The following is a 22,615-nucleotide window of genomic DNA, read 5'->3' on the forward strand; positions in this document are numbered from 1 at the left end:
TCCCTCGTGTACACATGCTGTAATTAATTAGATAAACTGTACAAACTGAGGGAAAATGTAATGCTCTCGTTTTATGAGCTTTTAGAGCTGGATTAGCAACATTAACTGAATACATTACGACGTTTGAGGTGAAGCTTTATTCATTATCATATACTTTACACACACACACTATATGGACAAAAGTATTTGGACGCCTGACTGTTACACCAACAGGGCCTGAAATGACATATTAAAACTACTTCAATGCGGAGTTGGTCCCCCTTCTGCAGCTATAACAGCTTCCACACAAGACTCCTCAAGATTTTGTGTTTCTATGCAAATGTGTGTCCATTCATTCATTCTGGAGAGCATTTATAAGGTCAGGCACTGATGTTGGACAAGAAGGCCTGGCTCACACAATCTCTGTTCCAGTTCATCCCAAAGGTGCTCGATGGGGTCGAGGTCAGGGCTCTGTGCGGGTCTTTATAGTCCTTGCTTTGTGCACGGGGACTCAATCATGTTGGAATAGAAAAGGGTCTTCCTCAAACTACTGCTACAAAGCTGGAAGCATAGCATTATCCAAGATGTCCTGGTTTGCTGAAGCATTAAGATTGTCGTCCTTTGGAGATAAGGGGCCTAGAGCCCACGCCTGATTAAAACACATGAGTTCAGTACTGAACAGGTGTGGCCAAATACTTTTGTCCATGTCCAAGTGTATAGCAATTAACATACGTTCATTTTTTACTACAGGAGTGTTTAGGTGGGGGTGTTATGAATACCAAGATGTACAGAAGGTATAAGGTAACAGTGCTGATTAAAAGCAGCTCCACACGACTCTTGGTGTAGACTTTACATCACCTGGTCACATTCCCACAGTGCACACAGAAAGTGAGCCAGCATTGCACTGCTAAATGCTTAAAAGTGATCGCTACTGCACAAAAAGCACAAATGTTCAACTGTTTGATGGGATAAACACACCTTGCTACCTACTGCTGTATACACACCAAAGCTCCCTCAGTCAGGTTTATTATTGTGTGCTATTATTTATAGTCTAAAGCCAAGCGACACTTTTAATATGTACAGGAACCAAAATGTAAAAATGTACTTATGTGGACTTTCAGTAGCTTTTTTAAGTTAAAAAAACATCTCACTGTCGAACCAAACATAGAAACTAACCTCTTCAAGTGTTTTAAATATGAAAAGCACTGGTGATGTCTCTGTTAAGCTCGGCACCACATCCCATCTACTCACTTATGGAGCGAAAACCTAATCCCACTTCAAAGAGCTGAAGCGACACGAAGGCGAGAGTCTCAGAGGACAGTGTAGAGGACGTCCAAGAAGACTTTAGAAAACTCCAGGGTTGTCCTCTTGCAGTGCTACCAGTCATGTCTGCACTTTATATTTTTTTGAATTGCGCTCCAAAGTCTGGCTTCAGAGAGATTTCAGAGTTGGAAAAAAGTTGGAAAAGGACAACCGTGGCTTCCCCCTGCTGTTCATGAATAAATCTTAGAAAGAATAAATAAGCAGGATTTTGGTTTTTCAAACCAAATCATGGAATAAGAAATGATGTGTACCCCACTCCACTTCATCAATCCTAAGAAGGAGTGGAATGCTGGGTGCATCTCGGGTCATTGTTGCTCCCCCGTAGAAGCCTTGAATCCATACAGGAGTCCACAAAAGCCTCTATAGATCGCAACCTAGCAACCCCCTCATTACAATTCCCAGGATTTGGGGAGCTCCGAGGAATTTCACTGCTTTTTTTCCTCAAATCAGTATACAAAGAGATGACTGTTGGGGACAGAACAGAGCTGAGAAACACAACAGCTGCGAGAAAGAAAAACTGTGTGGCATTTAAAAGGGGAAAAAAATAGAAAAAAAAGAAGGCAGGAAATGATTTGTAATTAAATTAGCACATTCATTTTTTCTTTTACAATTCAACCGTTTTGCCAAAGGAGCAGCTACATGTATAGCTGCTCACCTCGTCTCTCTCACTGGGAGGGATATTTTCAGACCAGCTTTGGCCAAACCAAAGTGATGGACTCAGTCAGCAGGAGTGTAAATGAGGAAGCAATTACCTCGAGTCACCACAGAAAGTGACCTTGGCCTGGATCAGGAAGGGTCAGGAGATTGTTTGCATGTTGACGAGTGACCCAAGTGTGTGAAAAAGAGATAAGGAATAAGATGCGGCAGCTTGATATGTAAATAAAATAAAAACAAAAGGTGTGTGTGTGTGTGTGTGTGTGTGTGTGTTTGTGTTGCATTTAGATGCATGCTGCCGCATGTCTGTGCCAGAGTAGGTGGCTTCCGCCTGAGTGCAGGTATTATGGATTGGACTTGCGTGCAGGTCGCCTTTGTCAGCCTCTTGTCAGCAGTGGCAGTCTGGTCCTGTGGGAAAGAGTGCTAACAGGAAAAGGCCTCCTTAAAAGGCTGCTTAAAGCGGTCATCTCGATGACAACAGGGTCACACGCAAGAGAGTGATCTACTGCAAAGGGCATAAAACTGTTTCCTTTTCTTTTTAATTTATTATTTTTCTTTATTTTGTATATAACCTTCTTAGAGAAAGAACACAGCTGGCAGTGACACTGCACTGACTCCATCTGGGAGCTACAGCTGTTCCTTTTCTGGATAAATGACTTTCATTGCTTACACTGCAAGTGTTTATAGAGGCTGACAGGCAAAACTGATCAAACGTGGTCCAAGTTACCACAGAATTTCTGCACAGATGCACAGGAAGTATCCAAGCTCCTGCTAGTAGCTACTACAGCAAACAAAGAGTTGACTCGTCATGACCAAGAAATCCTGCCACAGATGGAAATCATGAATGTGACGTGGGCTGCTTTAAACTCGTACCTATGGCGAAGAATCAAGAACACTTGAAGCAGCTAAGCCAGAGTGCGGGTCCAGGCAGGCTCTCCTCCAGTGTCTGCGCCTTTGCAGTGAGAATGGATCCACGCCCGAGTGACTCCCTGACACGCGCAATGAAAGGACAGCCAGTCCCAGAGCGCTGACGCCGGCTACTCAGGGTTAGTCACATGGGACACAGGGGCAAAACAAAAGGAAAACCCTGAGCATGCTGAAGCTTGCTTTCAGTGGCACGGCCGGAAGAGGCGGTGGGTATTGATGTTATTATCCTAATAATTTCACAACTTAGAAAAACCCAAATCCCAGAGTTTTTATCTGATCCGTGTTACAAACGAAAGAACTCAAGATAAGCTTGAACATGTTTTATTTTGTAAAGAAAGAGGAATCAGTCAGGCATGTCCTGACTTCTGAAGACACCAGTGAATGGCAGAACTACACCTACAACTTTCCACACAGATAGTGAAACCTCTCATTGAGATTATTCCAGTGGGATGAAATTTTTGGGCATCCACGTCATAATTGGTGGGCGTTAAATAATAATATTGTTGGTGCTTCTTTTTAAAAATAGCTTGAAACATGGTTTTAATATCTCAAACACTGACGTACAAATATTGAATCAGGGATTGTAAAGCTGAAGGAATGAATTTAGAAAAGTCAGGGTCAAAGCCACTGCTAATATCATAGTATGCCGATAAGATGTACTTATATTTGTTAGCTCTTAAGGACATAAGGCTTAAGGACATTTTCTGGCAAAAACACTGACCTTGTCGGGACGCAATAGTCAAACTGGTTCAGTTTAGCTAAGATTATACTTGTGGGTTGGTCATAGTTGTGGTTAACTGCATTAACTGGTTGTGTTTAAGGCTTCGGTTAGGCTACAATAATAATATGAATAGGTGTCCAAAAAATAAAAGCTGTGCAAAGCTGTGAGTGTGTTTGCGAGTCACTGTTGTTCAATTATGTCTGACAGACATGTCTTTAGGCAGATTTATCAGTCCTAAAAATAAAAATGAATGCATGCAACTTGAACTGTAACACCTGGATTATGACAGAAATCCTTGCTTGCCAGCTGTAGTTTACAACACAACACATGCTGCTGCTTTCTGGAGCATTTTAACCTTTTTCACTTCAGGAATTATTTCAGGATCATTTCAGCCAAGTAAGTATGTATATAGTCGTTTTATATATAGTCTTGTAGAGTGGCACATATCAATCAGAACTGAAAGTAAACTGTAAAAATTAGCCATTAGGGCAAAAGAACATCCTGCATCGAGCTATATGGACATGATGATTGTGGCTCTGTCCAATGCTGCTAATAGGATTACTGAACAGTCAGTACACAGGTCCTATTGTAGATATGTGATCACTGGTCTTACGTCCATGTAATATATGGTTTTATGCTACTACTGTACAAGTCAGTATGAGGATGTTGACAAGCGATTTCAACAGATTTGCAGGATAACGTGAGAATAAACTCCAATTTATTAACAGAAAAAGTATCATTAACCATTCTCCAAATACATTGTGTTTCTACACAGTATTAAAAAAAACAAGATATACATTGTTGATATTTCAGGGACTTATATAAATCAGGATTATAACCAAGAGATAATAACAAATAGAATGTATGAGTTGTGGCCCTTTGCCATAGAGATTATAATACTTTCCAAATGTTCTAAATTAGTACATTACACACTAAAAACTGAGATTATTAAGCGTTTTGTTTTTCCAGTGCAAATAATAGAATCTGTGATGACTTAATCTGGCCATTTTGGCACACAGTTGTCTGCCATCAGCCAAACAGAAAACAAATTTGAATGGACAGGGCAGTGGGGAGCCTGCAGCTGGTGAGACAGAGGTACGCGATGAAAAGAAATCCAAGGAGAACAGGAAAAACACAAAGGCTACACTAATTTTAATAACACTATGTCAAATGCTTAACCACACATTGACCCCGATTTAGGGGGGGTAAACATGAGGGGCAGCATCTGTGCCTGACATGCAAACATGTCCCCAAAACGCCGCTCTGGAACAAGCTTTAGGAGGGTGTGAATGTTTTTTTATGTAGCTCATTAGTAGCTTAAATCCACGTCTTAGGGGACTGAGACAGCTTCTTGTGTAGCCCACTGGTGCCATGTCAACACTGTTGAGTCACTGTGATTCTAAGCATTATGTTGCACCACATATGCTGCATTTGAATTGACTGTTAAATCATGAAGATAACAGAAGGTTGTAGGTAAAGTGTGCCACCACATGGTACTGAACGATGCGTTCTGCTTATCAACGCAAGTACCGAGTCACACCCGAAACGAGGCCTTAAACCATTGCGTCACATCATCTGCAGCCGCAGCATAGAAAATTGGCTTAGCTCTTGCCTGCATTCATTTGATTAAAGTGATCAAATCACTTATTTCTTGTCTTTATATTTGAGGTCCTCGCCAAGTCCTCTTTAGTTTAGTGCCATTTGTGCGGAATTAAACAATACCATAGAGATAAGCCGTGTTCAGCAGTGTGCCAACTGAGATGATCACTGTCCTATCTTTTCATGTTACTGTCCAGACAACTCTGATGCTGAGAGCTGAATGAATGTGAGTCAGCATCAAGTAAAAGAGAAGAGGAAAGGAGAGGAGAGGAGAGAAGAGAAGATTACGGGCAGCATAGCAATCAATAAACAAAACAACCTCCTCAACTGACCTTTTGGTGATCTCTTGACTTATGTGGACTGGCACAAAAATCATGGTTCCCAGATGAGTCCTACCTTCCCCTCAAGCATCACCAGAAGTATTAAGGTTACGTCATCTCTGAACCTTGATTTTGCACCAGTCCATCAAGTACATATTACCGTGGATACAATACTGATGTCTAGCCTTCTGGTTTGATAAAAGAAGCCTTGGGAGGAAGTAGCAGTTTGCCAACTCAGTAGATTTATAATGTCAGTTGTAATGTCAGTCACATCACAAATGTTGGGGTTTGAAAAAAAAGAAGGGAGTTTGTTTTGCAACCAAATGACTCTAAAACCTTCTTATACAGTGTACAGTATATGATCCAATATTACTTTCAGCCAGGATAATGTTATGTTAGTATTAACACACCGCAATACCTGTATGATGTGAGGCAAATGGGAACTAGAGACTACAACAGAGGAAAGAATGAAGGAGATCTGCAGAGCTCAGGCTTTACTACAACCCCCCAGACACATTCACACACAGAATGTGAGGAAAACCAGACCAGGTAAAGGCAGAACATACACAGAAACTCAAGACGACATGACAAAAGTACAAAGTTTGGGAAACATGCTAATGCCTCCAGTGCATATGATCAGATCAGTTCATATGACTGTCTTTTCCCTGCATTAACCATTCAGGTTTTCTGCCATGATGAGTTGATGCAAGTAAGATGAGTCAGGTGACAAATAGCAGTGTGTTATGTAAAGCAATCTAAACTATTACAAGGCATAGAAACTCTGCTCTTTTCCTGTATGATCAACAACTAAAAATGGATATTTCCACATAGCTGTTAAAAACCTGTTGCTGTCTAAATGATAGGACCGAGTTTTAAAAGGCTGTAAATCAGCATGGCGTTCACATTGGAGAGAATTAGTGCTTGTGTGGATGGACCCATTTATAGCAGTTCATTAGCACATCATTTATTCAATTAGAGCGAAAATAAAGAGCAATCACTGTTTTCCCTGTCAGACTCACAACCCATTAAGCTCCCAAAAACCACACATCTGTCACACTTCACAGATACAATATCGTGACAACAGAAAACAACTGTGAACGGTTTCTAGAAGAAGCCGCTTTTACATACAATGAAAAATATTGCAATTATCAAAAGATACAACTTTATTTACAGTGAAAATGTGACACTAGTCATATTTTTGCTTGAACTATGACTGAAATGGTGAATCGATCACTTTCAGTCGTTGACTTTTAAATGTCACGTCATAAAGTGAAATTTTCTTCCCTCAAAATAAAAAAATGTGCCTCACACATTACAACCAAAGTTGCAGAAAGGATGCCAGCATCCAAGATTCCTGTTCTCGTCAGAGTCAACACACACAGCTCAAGAACCAGGGTGACAAATCAGACGGACTGCTGCCAATCAATGTCAACGGGCATTAGTTTTAATAATTCATGCTTCTGATGATTCCATATTTGGAAGATTAATGAGAAACATTCAGGAGGAAGACATAACAGGTACTGGTGTCGGGATGTAACGTCAACTTAAGCTATGCATTGTTATAAATGATGACAACTTCCTGCACATCAAAACTGACAAACCTGAGACAAGGTATGATGAATGCAATCTAAATGTGGCCACAGAGAAAGAGACATCAAGGAGGGGAAACAAAAAGAGAATTAAAGTGTTGCACAGTTGGCGGGGAGAATGAGACCTTGAGGCTTCAGCACGCTGGAACAAGATGAGAGAAGTGAGATGAATGCACACACATACACAGGGAAAGACCTACACATATACACAACTCCAAATCAGATTTAGAAGTAGGGCAGCCTATCAGCCAGCTCAGAAGCCTGCAGCTCCTTCCTCAATCATTATCCAAACCAATGACAGCAGTTTATCAGCCCACTCTTCCCAAGAAAGAATGCTCCCATGCATATATTTTTCTCAGAATAAAAGGTAATAACCAATAACTAAACCTTGTGTCAACCTTGAGATTATGAGTTTGGCAAAACTGAAAAAGTGTCCCTGTTCAATTTAAGTTGGCTCTGAATATGACACAGAATATTCATGAGAAACTGAGTGGCCTCCGTTTCTATTTGTACAACTCTTTGAGCTCTTCTGAAACATGGAGATGACTTGAGAAAGACGTGTTTTAGCAGGATGAGTTCCGGGGAGAGAAGCAGGATGACATTTGTGGTTATTTCAGGACAATCAGGACGACTGGAGTGAATTTGTTGACAAAACACAGACATAGTGACGATACAGCAGAGAAGACAGAAACTACACAGAATAATGCAATGCACTAATGCAATATCTATCCAGTTCCTCTTTTAGTCCAAGTAAATATTTGAACCAAAGTTGAAATTTGTGATGTTGAATTGACAGGAATTCACAGTTCCTCAGGTAGCACAAATGAACATTTTTTACCAAAATGATTGTTTTCCCTTGACTGGTGATATTATCGAGATATTGTTTTCATAAAAATGGCACATACACAGTTGATTAGTGCACTTACATAAACCAAAAACATTTCCAACCCTCTTTAAATCCAAAGACATCCCCACTTATATTCAGGGTCGTTTCAGAGCTGTTTCACGTAGGGTTTGCTTTTAAATATCGCCATAAATAATGAAACGTTAAAACGCTCTAAATCCTCCTCTTCACTGAATGAAATGTCAAGACTCTTCAGTGTGAAGCCACACGTTTGCTGGCTCACAATAAAAGCCATGTTGGAATGTTGGAAACGGGAACAGAAACGCTGGAGTGCTTTCACTTTGAAATGAGTGCAGGAAGTGTTTGTGTTTGTGACACTTCCAAGCGAGCTGAGCGGATACTAAAATGTGACATCGACAGACTGCCGGCCACTGATTGGTGGTCAAGAGTGTCGTCACTGGAAGAGCCATGAGCGTGACGTCTGACACAGGAATCAAACTGAACAATGCCAAACTGTAGATCAGTTTAAACAGCACTGCCAAAAGCCGGCGATTGTGAGCCGATCACAATTCATTCTGCTGTATTTCAGTCCAGTGACTGTGTCAGACGGAGTCCGTGCTCAGGTCATGCAGGAACTGCTCATCACTAGTTTGTGTGTTTGTGTCACCTATAAAACAATGCCACTTGCAGCCGTGTTATGACGACCGTGTCCACGTTAGGGAGGTACTATAGTGATGGAAAATGACATGTCTGGTACCCAAACCGTGTAGATTTGGATTGTGCCAAGCCGAGTAGTGCTAGAACTGTACAATAGAAAAGCTTCATATGTGAGTGAGTGAGGGAGGGAGAGAGAGTGAGTGAGTGATCGGGACTGCCGGTGTCACACTCTTTATAAAAGCTGATGGTTGTGTGGAGTATGCAACCTTAATAAAGCCTGGAATACAAAGCAACTTCAGGAAAAAGACAAAGAATGTCAGTCACTTTATCAGGAAGTGAGCTCATGCTTCCAGGCTACTCCTCTATGTCATCAAACTAGGTCTTTTGTTAGTGTCGTCAAGCAAAGGGGAGAGAGAAGGAGAGTATAATGGCAGAAATGACATATTGTGTATTTACCCTCTGGAGACCAGAACTGTACAAAATGACGTAATCCATATTACTAACATAAAATACAGTCTTGGTTGTTTCAGACAAACCTCTTTAGAGTAGAATATTTTAAATGATAATACATAGCAAGCATATGAGTAATCATATGCAAAAAGACAGGATGAAGAAACACCTGACCCACCCTTACTGTGGAGCCACAAAGACAAAACAAAGGCAAAACAGCTCATGTGACTGCTGACCTACAGGTGCAGACACACACACACACACACACAATACATCCACAGTACACACACACATACACAGGTATCCAATTCCTGGTCTGTTGACTTTAGTTGTGTTTGTACTCGAGATCAGCTACAGAAGGCTTTGCAGCAGGCTGAATGTTATGACCTCCACAGGGACGTTTGCACTGTAATAAAATGGTACGCTTGAGCCCGTATATAGTAAAAAATAACAATAACAGTTGTAAAGGTGTGATAACACTGACTTTTTACAATGAAACTGGTAAAAAATTGTAAATTGTGAGCCATTCGTGTGGCAGTTGAATTGAAAGGTCTCATCTTATTTGTAGCTCCTGGGATTTAGTTATTGCACGCAGTCTTATTGCGATGTAATGATGCTTTACTTCTATCCAGTGGCTAAAGAAAACCACAAAGCCACCATTGCTGTGAGTCTGTGTGCTGAGTAACTGCTACACAATAACGGTCAGGGAACGAAGACGATGTGCCTCCAAGCTCCGTGGCAGGATTGAGTTCATGGCTTTAGAAAATGTACGATGATGTGACTTGTTCGGGGGTGAGTGTGGGGGAAGATCAGAGTTGACTAATTGTAGTGCTGAAAGACTGGGCTCAGCCTTAGGGCAGATGATGACAGCACAAGCCTGTGTGTCTTGTGTGTGCGTGCGTGCGACATGATGCTGGTAGTGGAAGCAGGGACCACTCACCACCTGCCCTGTCCATCCATGTGAGCAAAGACCTGCTGTCCTTTTAGTGCATATATATATATATATATATATATATATATATATATATATATATATATATATATATATATATATATATATATATATACATATACATATATATACATATATATATATTTTTTAAATAGATATATTTATTTAAAAAGGAACAAAATGGAAAATACAGCACAATAAAACAAAGACACTGTCCAAACCAAATTAACTCCATTGCACAATGTGGTTTCAGTTATTCATTTGAACAGGATGATAAATACTGTATTCTGTGCTGTAATTCTTAAAAGTTATTTTCAAAATCCACTACCTAGGGTTTGACATTGTTGTCCTATTGACCGATCGCTTATTAAAAACGGAGAGGCACGGATGGACACCTTTTTTGGGTTCTTGTCTGTTTGCTGCAGGAATGCGAGGGCTCAGCCTCTGATTGAACATCAAAGTGAGACTGCAGAAAAATCAACGATATCAAACTTCATTCAGTCTCAATCTGTGCGCCTGTCCTTTGATACACTGCACTGTTCATTGCACCTGCAATATTAGTACTTACATCAGTCAAGGATTACATCCCTATAATTTGTTGCCATTACACTATACTTGCATGCTTCATATTATTCGGGTCACTTAAGATTATTTACTTTGTTTTATTGTATTTTATGCATCATCTTTGTTGTTTACTGTATTTATTGTATTGTCCATTATTGTAAAGCTTTGGTATGTTATAATATGTTGCACTGTGGCCATGGGGAAATGTTGTTTTATCTTATTATGTACACTTGAACCTTGTACAACTACATTCAGTGACAGAACAAAGCATGGGACGACATGAAAACCCCTTTGTCATAACTATTAAAGAGAAAATTGCAATTGTGATATGATTGCAATAACATTGTAAAACAGTGTTTCCCAACACTGGTCCTCAGGGAACACTGCCCTGCATGCTTAAGATGTTGCCCAGCTCCAACACACCTGATTCAAATGAACAGCTCGTTATCAGGCTTCTGCAGAGCTTGATAACGAGCTGTTCATTTGAATCAGGTGTGTTGGAGCGGGGCAGTGTTCCCTGAGGATCAGGGTTGGGAAACACTGTTGTTGTTGTTGTTGTTGTTCTTTTGATGTCTCAAAATGCTCCACACAAACTTTGTTATGAAACTATTTGGGGGGTTATTTATATCACTGATTAGATGCATATTTTTAGCGAGCATTTTTTTAAAAGTGAAAACCAAGAATTTGAAAAGGCATACTTATATTATTAATTGTATGACTGGAAAGTTGTGGTGGTTTTTAATGTGATGCCCCACAAAAATGGTGCATCACTTGTCAGGAGAACAAATAAATGCTTGGAAGTACATGAATAGTAAATCTGTGGTTTTCGCAGCCACTTCAGCTTCATTAACTCATCATAAATAAACAGCATTAATGTTAGCACTGACCATTGAGAGGGTTAGTTTAGCTTAGTTGCACCATTTACATTTATTTAGCGTCTGCACTCAAAGGCTCAGCAAGAGGTCTCACTTAATAACTGTCACTTAGCCAGTTCAAGAGCTCAATGAAACTCTTTATTGAATGAATTAAGTATAATCATGAGAGGAACGAGAAGGAAGCTAGTGGAGCTTAGCTGATTCACTCGTAGGGCTGAATGAGTAAGGGAAAATTGCAATTTCTCTGACAGATATACTGATATTTTAAGGTTCAATATTCACTGTGTACTAGATTTAAACAGGATGGAGCATTAACACATGAGCGAACATCAAACTATTCACTACTCTATATCAAATGCAAGGATTATAAGTGTACAACCATTATCAGAAACTGGAACTGTGTTCATTAATAATCAAACAATAGAAATCATTTCCATAAGCACAACAACAACTCACACTTAAATGTGTCATACACTTATGGCAATTAATTGCAGCCTTTAAAAATTTGCGAGCATTGTTTCATTTCTAGATTTCCAGTATTTTTTTTTTGCTGCAACTGTCCGGGTATGACCATTAACCAGGCATCAACACAGCAGATCATGCAGACGTTTACTTTTAAACACTGATGGGGGTTCGTGACTTATTTTGGAATTATTGTTAATGAAGAAAAATGGGTCCCTCTTTCTCTTAACAAAGGGTAACCACACTAATCCAACACACATATAGGTCACGCACTATGCTGTTGTACATCTGTCATTGAGCTAACTATGCATACAAAGTGTAAACAGTGCCACACCGCCCCCACTTCACTACAGATCTCTAGTGAAGAGAGATCCCCCCAGAGTTAAGCTGTGCTCTCATTTCTCTCCTGGGTTTCTGGGACATGTCATTGTCGTGCAAAAATGAAGTGATTATAAGTAACATTTAGATATCATTTCGGTTGGATTTTGGTTCCTGATCATTTTCAATCATCATTTGTGTTTAATCTTACTTGGATTTGGGCTGAGAGTGAAATACCTCATTTGTGCGTGGTCATACTGCACGTGATGTCTCTAATCTGTGTTTGTGTGTTGTGCAGCCTTCGGGCATGGATAAGCATTAGTGTTAGCAGAAAAAAAAATAACCTGACACTAGAGGATTTAATGAAATAAAGAGGAAAGGAGAAATAGAGACAACAAAAGTGAGTGAAAGATTGACATTGCTCTGTTTCTCTGGTAGGCGCAGTGGGACTGCTGCTATAGCTTGAGTGACAGGTGGCCACATGAGCATAAGGCAGAGAAGCAAAAGGTTCAGTAATGAACACACACACACGCTTTTGAAACTTCATGCCTGATGATTTGGCAGGTGTAAACAACTCATTTTTTGACACAAACACTTCAGTTTCCTTATTTACTCACTAACAGTTATGTAACTTCCATTGAACCACTGTGCCTCTCTGCAGTTGGAGTCTAAAGAAGGTAATTTACATAGAAAGACTCAGGGCTTTTTCCATAGCAGGAACTTGAGGCAGATGTTAGCAGGGGGTTCAGATCATCACCAGCTATACCTCCAGCAGACGCAGGTACATCACATGCACCAGCCCTCGGCAGCCACATTGGAGGAGCATCATAGTGGAGGAGCCATAGGTCAGTGAACCCTAAGAGAGCTGCTGACCTAAGGAACCTGGTGACATCTGTGAACGTGTGCCACTAGGCTGGGCAGACAAGGTGGCTGGGGTCTTCACCAATATCATCAACGTTAGCCGCTAGCCTAGTTTACCAGATGACACTATGGAAGGATGACTCCAAAACTACCACGAAAAGGATACTCATAGACTTCAAGAAGAAGAAAACAGACATTCAGGCCATTTTCATCAGTGGGCAATGTGTGGAGAGGGACATGACCTGGAGCACTAATACCGCACAGGTAATTAAGAAGGCACAGCAGAGACTCTGCCTCCTGAGGGTCATCGGGTAAAACCATCTCACACAGACAATGCTTGTGGCCCTTTATATTACCATATTACATCTATGTGTGGTTTGCCAGCTGCACAGCAGCAGAAAGGGAAAGTGCTCCACACTGGGTTATCACCACTTCACCAGAAGATCACTGGATGCTCTCCCTGCTCCCTGGAAGAGCTTTACATTTCCTGCTGCCTTAAAAGACCCCAGGACATATTTAAAGACCCATCCCCCTTAGGTAGGTGGTGTTTTGGTGACAGAAAATACACAGTGGAGACCAGTCCAAGGTAGCCAACGAGCCATGTATAAAGAGTATGAACTGAATGATTGATTGAGTTGAACTGTAGCAAACTTAAGCACACAAAGATAACTTCTGTTGCCCTCTCTCAAAGGTTCAGGTGCCCCTACATCACTCTCACCAGCCAAATATCTGCACCTGCCCAAGTTTTGACAGTTCAATAGACCATACAATGACAGGAATGCCCTCACCCCAAAAACATTTGCTTCTCCAGGGTGTAAGATAAAGTTTGTTAATCTGCAACATGGCAAACAGAGATTTCACAAAGTATTCCAGAAAGACACTGGGGGGGGAATGCAGAGAGAGAAAGGAGCGATGCAATTTCCTGGGATACTCTTGGAGGGATGTGAGGGAGGCTTACAATCCCATTAGAGACTATCAAAATTCAAAGGAAAGCATGCATAGCCTGCCCTCAGCCTAAAAATCTATTCCTGTCAGTGTTAAGTAGACAGCAAGAGATGGGCTGAATCGAGACAGGGGCTATTTTGGTAGGAGGAGAGTGCGGTGGAAGGAGTAGGACTGCGGATAGGGGAGTAAGAGGAGGAGGTAAGAGACACAGAGGAGGAGGAAAGAATAGCCTTTAACTTGTTTTCTTTTGTACGGTGGCGTCCTATAAATAGTGCTTTACTTGTTCCCCAAGGAAATTCCAGTCTTTAGAATGGATGACGACACCACATCTTTCCATATGGATGCAAGAACTCCGGCCTTTGTCATTTGGCCTTGTTAATCGATTGAGGAGGCTGTTAAAACACAAAGGGACTTGCAATTATAGAGTACTGGAGCACACACACACACACACGCACACACCACCGAGATGGTTTCTATTCTGGTCAAACTGAATGAAACAACTTCTTCTCAACCAACACAGTAGGACCAGTCAGCCATAATAGGAAAAGGTTGAACAAAAAACGACTCTGAAAAGATCCACAGGATACAAAATTGTGTCTTTTTACTCTCTCACTGTGGGAATGGCAGGTGTGTGTGTGTGTTTGTAAAAAGCTGAGGCATAGTACCCCTGCTCCTGTCAAAGCCAGATTTACAGTTTACTCACAGATGATCAGGCTGTGTTGCCCCACTCTCCCTTTTTTCTCTTTATGTTTGCTCCTATTTTCTCACATCGACTGAGACTAAAAAGATTAGCCGTGGGAGATGAAGTGACTATAGCTCCGCCAGCCACCGAGCAACCCATCTTGATTCAAGGACTTCCTCCCACTGCAGTCTCTCTTGCATTGCCATCAGTTCCTGCCTCACTCTCTTTAATCACACTCAACTCCACAGAGTCTCTGCACAGTCCCTCAGCTAAAGGACTGCGCTTTTAAATTAAAAACAAGGGCTTTGCTTTTGTGAAAAGAGATGAGGGCACAGTCGGGAAGGCCAGCCAAGATTCATGTACATGAAGCTAATTTGACTACCAATCACAAGTATACACATATACCCCACAACACAGAATGAGAGGGTTAATGCTACAGTTTACAGTTCTGTATTGCTATGTTATAGATTTAAAACAGGAGTATGAGATCAAAATATTAACTTTTATACTCTAACGGAAGGTTGAGAACTTGAAATGTCCAGTTTTGGTGAAATCATTTGCCAGAAATGAAAGATAACACAATTATACATCATATTTTGTATACAATCACCTGATTGTATGAATTACTGTTTTTCATTACCACAGAATAAGCCTATTATATTCATATCAGGAGGCAGGACAGCTCAACAGAGGCTGCCACTTCGGACCAACCATGTTTTTACAATAGCCCAGAATGGACAAACTAAACATATTTTGAGGTTTCCTGCTAACTGAAGGCTACGTGGGATCTAAAACACACACGGAAGGGTAAGAAGTAAGAGCAGCACTAAAGCGTCTTCCACACACAGGTTGAGACGGATAAAAGTGTGCTCTTAAGAGTCTGTCAACACATTTTACTAAGATCTACTCGGGTCCCCTGCACTTCATCACGACAGCACTCGATCCTCGTCATAAAGATCATTACTTGGATGTGGGGATAAAGTAGCGTTCGATCCAGGCTGCATTTGATACGGAGAGTCCACTTGGAGACGGAGAAGCGCACAGCAGAAAAAAAAAGGCCCGTCAGTCATGCACTCTCGTTGTCTGATATATTCGATGAGATCCTCCTAAATATTTTCATAGATTCTAAATGAATTTAGCCATAACAACAAAATTAGTTAAAAAAAACCAAAACAATTGCACAAAACTGGCATAATACTTTCTTTCGGTGTTTCGTGATTTTCAGTTTCGGCCAACAATTTTAATTTCGGTGCATCCCTAGAAGCTGGTGAATGAGCACTGTATACTCTTACTTTAAAAAGGGTCCAGTTGCAAAGATAACATGACACATCACAACCTAAGCCAGAGTGTCATGCAACAGTCACTGTAATAACACAACGCTATAAATAGAAACATCTCTCCAGTCACTGTCAGCAGAGATTACATTAAACACGTGACAAATTAATAAATCAGAGGTTGTTTTTTTATAGATCTGTGTTTCCTTCCAGTTCTCCCCCTTTACATTATTCACTGGAGAGTCTAGAAAAAAAAGCTTTCATTCATTACTCATTCAAAGACAAAGATATTCTATACAATAAGCTGAGAGTTACAACCTTTATACACCAACTCATTCATTATTGATGCTGTGCTCTCTTTGGACCTCAAGGGAACTCAACGCACAGAGAAACATATGAACGCAGCAACCCAACAGGTATTCATCCACATGTGAGGAAACACTCAGACATAAATAATAAGCTCTAATGAGCAGGAACATCATATGATTCAATGTAAAAACAACAGGCTATTTTCTCAGAGAGGTGATGTTTTTCTGCACCACTGAAAAGCATTTTGCCTGCTTGTGTTTTATCCTCTGCCTCCGCCTGCAGTGTTATCACACTCACTTTACAACCTTATTGAGCTGTCAGGTTGGGAATCACTATCTGCCCATTCACGCAGATACAAGGACACATTAACAGTCCAGCTTTTCTAGATGTGTGCAGTTTGCATTAAACAACTATCTCCTAACACTGGAATTCCCCCAGTGTTAATTTGCAATCTTTCACAGTTAAATCAGCACAACAGTTACCTGCTGTTTAGCACTAACAGAGGAAGAGTAACAGGGAAGGATTTCCCCCAAAATGATAAAAAAAAAAGATCTCAGAACTCATACATTTTTCAGAGGATAAATTCACATTATGGCTTCTGAGTGGCTCCAAAAGTCACACATTGCTCCTGTGCCTATTCACTCAGCCGGGGATAAGAGTCTTGTCGTGTGTGTGAACCAAGCTCTTAAGATTACAGAACCAGTGCAGCTGTCTGATATGACTCTGTGAGGAAAAGGCTGATCTACTGGGACACCAAGAGGGGAAGAAACTATGTCAGGATCCCCATAGAAATCCCAGTTATTATGGTTTTATGAGGGGAAAACACCACCTATGATATGAAAAACTGCAAAAGAGAAACAAAGTGAAGCTCATGGGGACAAAGATTTGCTGAATTCTAATAAACAATCAGGGCATTCCCAACACACACTGTGCCTTTCACTTTGCTCATGCATGTTTAGAGAGGAGAGACACAGGACACGTCTTTCTGATTTTTGTTTTCATCTGTGGTGTGCATCACTCTCAAACATCAGCAGTTGTAATCTGTTGTCCAGCCAGAACATGCATCACTAGACCAATTTCATGTGACACATGCTGCACTATTTGTATTGTGAGTGATTATTGTGTTACTGTAAACACACAGTTTCCATCATCCATCATCGAACCATCAGCACAGTACCGAAGATGAATGTGTGTATACTTGTACTTCTTTAGGACTTTCTCTGGCATAAACACTGTCCTTGCCCGGACAAGTAGTCCACATGGACACCAAAACCTGGTTCTAATGGTGCAGAACGTAATTCCTGAGGAAATTATTAAGTTAAGCACTAAGATTTGAATTGTGGTTAGGTTAAGGTTAGAGTTACATACAAACCATACAAAGTGAGGACATTTCGGCTGGTTCTTACTTCTTTAACCCTTCTGTGACCATCCTGTTGTCCCAGACAGCATTTGGCATGTGTCCTTCTCATTACCATAACTCCTAGACTGTTTGTGATATCTAGAAAATTCAAAGACTATGGACTGGACAATCGGACAAGATTCACCAGCGTGTCACACATTTGTGATGTCAGCTTCTCAGTATCTTACTCCTAAAAGGTTGAATAACTGCCAGATATTGAAAGTGAAAGTTGTCTTGGAAAAAGGGAGCAGAAACACTCAGTCATTGAACATCTTTTGACAATTCTTCATCCAAAGAAAATCTAAATAAATCCAGGTGGCCTGAATATCATGATGGTCATAAGAGGGTTAAAGGGATTGTTGGGGGTTAAGACCTGGTTTTAGAGTTAGAATTGGGTTTAGAGTTAGAACTGGGTTTAGGTTAGGGTTCGGCACATAGGTGTGATGGTTAAGGTTTGGGTATGGGGCTAGAGAATGCATTATGTCTATGTGGGTCCTCAATATGAATGAAGCACAAACGTGCACGTGTGTGTGTGTGTGTGTGTGTGCATTTACACCCTCGCCATATTTCTTTCATCTTACCCTGATTCTCCTCATGGCCGCCACGATCTCCATCCGACTGTTGGGCCTCGGCACGTCAAGACTTCCCACGTACTGTGGTAAATAAATAAAAAAAATCAGAAACATGGCGTTGTTGTTGTTGTTGGTTTTTTCCAAACACATTTTTCCATAATCACATGACATACTCAGTTATAATGTCAGTTAAATTAATCCTTACTGACACAATTGAATTACTCCACTATGCTGCCAAAGCATCGTGATCGATCACTGCCACTGAGTGTGCAGATTCTCCCGCAACATTTACATTCACTATCGAGCCACTAAATAAACAGTCAGACTGCAGGAGTGCGAGAATTAAGCTGCAATAAATTGAACTGTAGATGCTCAGTCAGACAAAATAAACTACATGATCTGTAAATTTGAAGGCGACTTGCACTTCTCTGTTTGCGAACAAGTGTGAAACTTGCAGTGTCTTATTAATAAGCTGTTTGTGGCCTGTATATAATTAAAAATGTGCTGGCAATGCACACTTGAATAGCATGTGTGCTTTGCATTTACAATGTGATTGGATTTACAAACTACAATGCAATTTTCAAGTATTTGACGAAGACCAAGGAAAAGATATGCCGGTAAATAAGCAGACATAATAGAATAAAGAATAAAAACACAAGCAGTCGTGTGACTGAACTTTGGACTCTCTTTCTACCACTGCGTTTCCTAACATGAATTGAACAGTATAAAGTCACATAATGATGTGTATGGATCAGAGATGTCTAATTTTCTAATCTAATTTAGAAAATGAACTTGCAAATACCCAGATTACCATTTTATAATTTGAGTGAAACCTTTTTTTTTCTAATTCTATTTCTGTGTTTCACTTTCAGATTTGGAAAATGTGAAAAAGAGGCGTCAAGTGTAGCTGCAGTGAAATACATTCAGAACAATAATAAAGGCAATTTAGTTTTCAACACTGAAATAAAACATGTGGTCAGCATATATCAACGTAACATTTAAATACATCAGGCACACACTTTCTGAGGGAGAAGACATGCAGTGGTTTGAAATGTTGAAAGATGTCATATTTTACATTTATACTGTAAAATATTGCCCAAATGATTCACTTCAGGGTAAGACTGGACAATATGGCCAAAAGGTTCTTGTAATAAAGACTATCAAATCACTTAATATTGCTAATTATCATGATGAATATCATTACATTCTTTTTTCCCTCCTGGATGAAAGTTAAATAAACCAACTACTTGTGTTTTTAAACGTTACGTTTGCGCACTGCACACACATTCTAATGATATATAGATCATATTTCAGTTAAATAAAGTTACCTGCAGTTACTTGATCAGTTGCCCTGACTTAATAATTCAGTGTTTTGGGGAGAAAATGAACAAATTAACATCAGTTTAGTTCATGTTTGCGAATCAAAACAAGAGAACGTGTAAATATTGCTTTTGTATATGCGTAAAATCTTTGTATTTGGTAAATAAACTACAAATCTGAGAGACGCCAGACGGTGCCATGTGTTCAAACTTCATGGAGGAGGAGGAGGAGGAGAGTGCACCTGACACTGTGGCTCCAAAACATCACACACGCTCGGACTGAATGATTTTGAAATACTACGAACGAAGAAGGAACCGTCGTTGCTGTCACCTTGGCTTGGAAACTAATCCCATGCTGATAAGCCTCCTCGTTGTGCAGCGGCAGCCTCGAGTCCGCCACATCGTCCACCAGGTTGTACCTGTTCCTCGCAGGCATCGCGGGCTCCCACGAAAAGATCCCGACACGACGAAACACAACTCAACAAGTCAACGTGGAAATGTCGAGGGCTTCAGGAAACATCCCGCGTTTATGTGTGTGTGTGTGTGTGCTCGTGTGTGTGCTCTAGCATTCAGCTCCCTGTGGAAACGCAGCCCATTGTTGTTGCTTTTGAAATTCAAGAGTCCCGTCCTCAGGGGGGACACATTTGGACGCCCTCTGTCCCTGAGACAATCAATAAATGTCCTCAGTTCAGCAAATCAACGCAGCTCAAGTCAGAAGCGGGAAATAAATCCAACAGCGTGTCTGTCTGTCTGTCTGTCTGTCTGTCTGCAGGTGGTGTTGTCTGCTTGCTTTTTTGAACATCGTCCTGTTGGTGGTGGCAACGCTGCTCTCTCTCTCTCTCTCTCTCTCTCTCTCTCTCTCTCTCTCTTAAAGCACAAAGCTCTCTCTCTCTCTCTCTCTCTCTCTCTCTCTCTCTAGAGCAAAGTTCCCTGGCATGATGCAATACAACCCGGATCGGGAAGGAAACTGCTGTGGAATTGGACATTTACACTACTTATCTGTGGCACACACAGAGGGAGAAGTTCTGAACTTTAATAATAAAACAAGGTTCCACAAAGTAAAACACGTTTATTAAAAGTCATATAACCTGTTTTGTATTGTATTCTTATTAATACACAGCTACAGCACTACTGCTCATACATTGAAAACATGCATTCTCATCCATTGATGTTAATATAATATCACAATGTTAATGAAACACTTTAAAGCTGCAGTATGTAACTTTTGGTGAATGATGTTGATGTTATTATTCTGCCTCTGTTTGTTCTTTGCAAACAGAAACAGTCTTTACATGCATGCATGTTAAAAGTCTAGGACAGCGATTTGGTTTCCTTAATGTCATGTAAACAAATCGAGCCAGTCTTAGTCGGACTAACATACCCGGATAATTCGATTCATAGTCTGATTACTCCTGCATGTATACACTTAGTTGGACTGGAGTCAGACTTGGTGTTCTGTGCATGGACCAAAATGTCCTCCCCGTCTTTGACCTGGACGTAGAAGGAGGCAACGTATAAACTGCAACGGCAGCAGGGTCTTTCTTGAGACAGCACAGCACCCACAAGAGCCATGCTTGATCTAATTTGTATCAGTTAACGTGTATGACAGGTGCGAAACATACAGAACCACAGCACGATCCGTCTTGCCGTTCACTGCAAGTCCGATTATCTGTCTTAGTCAGACTACGGCCTTAGCTCGATTAAACTGTGCATGTAAACGCACTGACTGAGATATTATTTGTATGCTGTGTCCTTCTGAATCCTGAATATAAGCAAAACTATCAGACCCGACCGAGGGACTGTTTGTGTGTATACAGCAGCAGCACAGAGGCAATGAGAGTCTATCCCGTGAAACTGCTGACCGACTGGGTGTTTTTAAAGTAGAACTGTGGGCACTTCTTTGTGTTGCGAGGCATATGGAGCTGATAGGCTTAATCTGCATTTTGTAATAATTCTTTGTGTCAATTAAATATCAAAATATTAATTGCAGGACTCTTATGTGCTATTGTTTCTTGTTTTTTTTACTATGGTTATGGCCAAAGACTTGTTTTCTCAACTTCTTATCTTATCATAACTTCAGTACAGAATCAGGATGGCAATCAATGGTAAAGTCAGTCATCATCTACTACTTTATCCTCCACCAGAGGGTCACGGGGGGTGCTGGGCCAATCTCAGCTACATCGGGCGATATGCGGGGTACACCCTGGACAGCTCGCCAGTCCATCGCAGGGCCACACACACAGATAGAGACAAACAACCATTCACTCTCACCCTCATGGTCAATTTTAGTGTGTCCAATTTACCTAATCCCCACATTGCATGTTTTTGGACTGTGGGAGGAAGCTGGAGAACCCGGAGAGAACCCATGCACACACGGGGAGAAAATGCAAACTCCACGCAGAAAGGCCCTTGTTCCAACCGGGGCTTGAACCTGGGACTTCTCGCTGCAAGGCGAGAGTGCTAACCACTACACCACCATATGTCCCTCAATGGTAAAGTTCACCACATAAACCTCTTCCATCCATCCATCTTCTACCACTTAATCCTCCACATGAGGGTCGCAGGGGGATGCTGGTGCCAATCCCATCTGACAACGGGTGAAAGGCGGGGTACCTTATTTATTCAAAGGGGAAAATGTCATTCAAGGCTTTATGGTGAGTTTGATTTACACCACCTTTCATCATTAAAGAGACTGAACTTGAAATGGCTATAGTTTAATTGTCAGCCTTTATCAAGCCTCCACCTCATCCCCTCTTTGTGATAGTACAAATAAAAGTACATTAATTAATCCACTGAATGGTTTAAAACAAAACTAAGACCTGTTACTAGATTGTGTCACAGTGCCCCCTGCTGGTTTCTCACTAGTTCTAATATATGTATGAATCCTGAAGGATTTTTACTACAAGAGCCCAGTGGTAACATTTTTAGGTACTCCACTTGTTTCATGGACAAAGGCAAAGACAGAATATAAAGAGAACACCACTTTCAATTACTTTTCTCCAAAGCAGCTTCAGCTCACT

At 40.9% G+C, this 22,615-nt stretch overlaps 1 protein-coding gene across 3 annotated transcripts in view; it reads right to left on the bottom strand.

Moving 5' to 3' along the window:
* Positions 1-20,416, bottom strand: part of si:dkey-34e4.1 (carboxyl-terminal PDZ ligand of neuronal nitric oxide synthase protein) — a 49,654-nt gene extending 29,238 nt beyond the window's left edge. For all 3 annotated transcript variants that reach the window (XM_044012448.1, XM_044012447.1, XM_044012449.1), the window contains exons 1-2: positions 19,927-20,416; positions 18,286-18,357 (exon numbers count right to left, since the gene is read on the bottom strand). In XM_044012448.1, coding sequence (XP_043868383.1) covers positions 18,286-18,357; positions 19,927-20,031 — 177 coding nt within the window. In that variant the 5' untranslated portion in view covers positions 20,032-20,416. The remainder of the gene's footprint in view (positions 1-18,285; positions 18,358-19,926) is intronic.
* Between the last annotated feature and the right edge of the window lie 2,199 nt (positions 20,417-22,615).

The sequence above is a fragment of the Solea senegalensis genome, linkage group LG21, assembly GCF_019176455.1.
Source record: "Solea senegalensis isolate Sse05_10M linkage group LG21, IFAPA_SoseM_1, whole genome shotgun sequence".
Classification (NCBI taxonomy): Eukaryota; Metazoa; Chordata; class Actinopteri; order Pleuronectiformes; family Soleidae; genus Solea; species Solea senegalensis.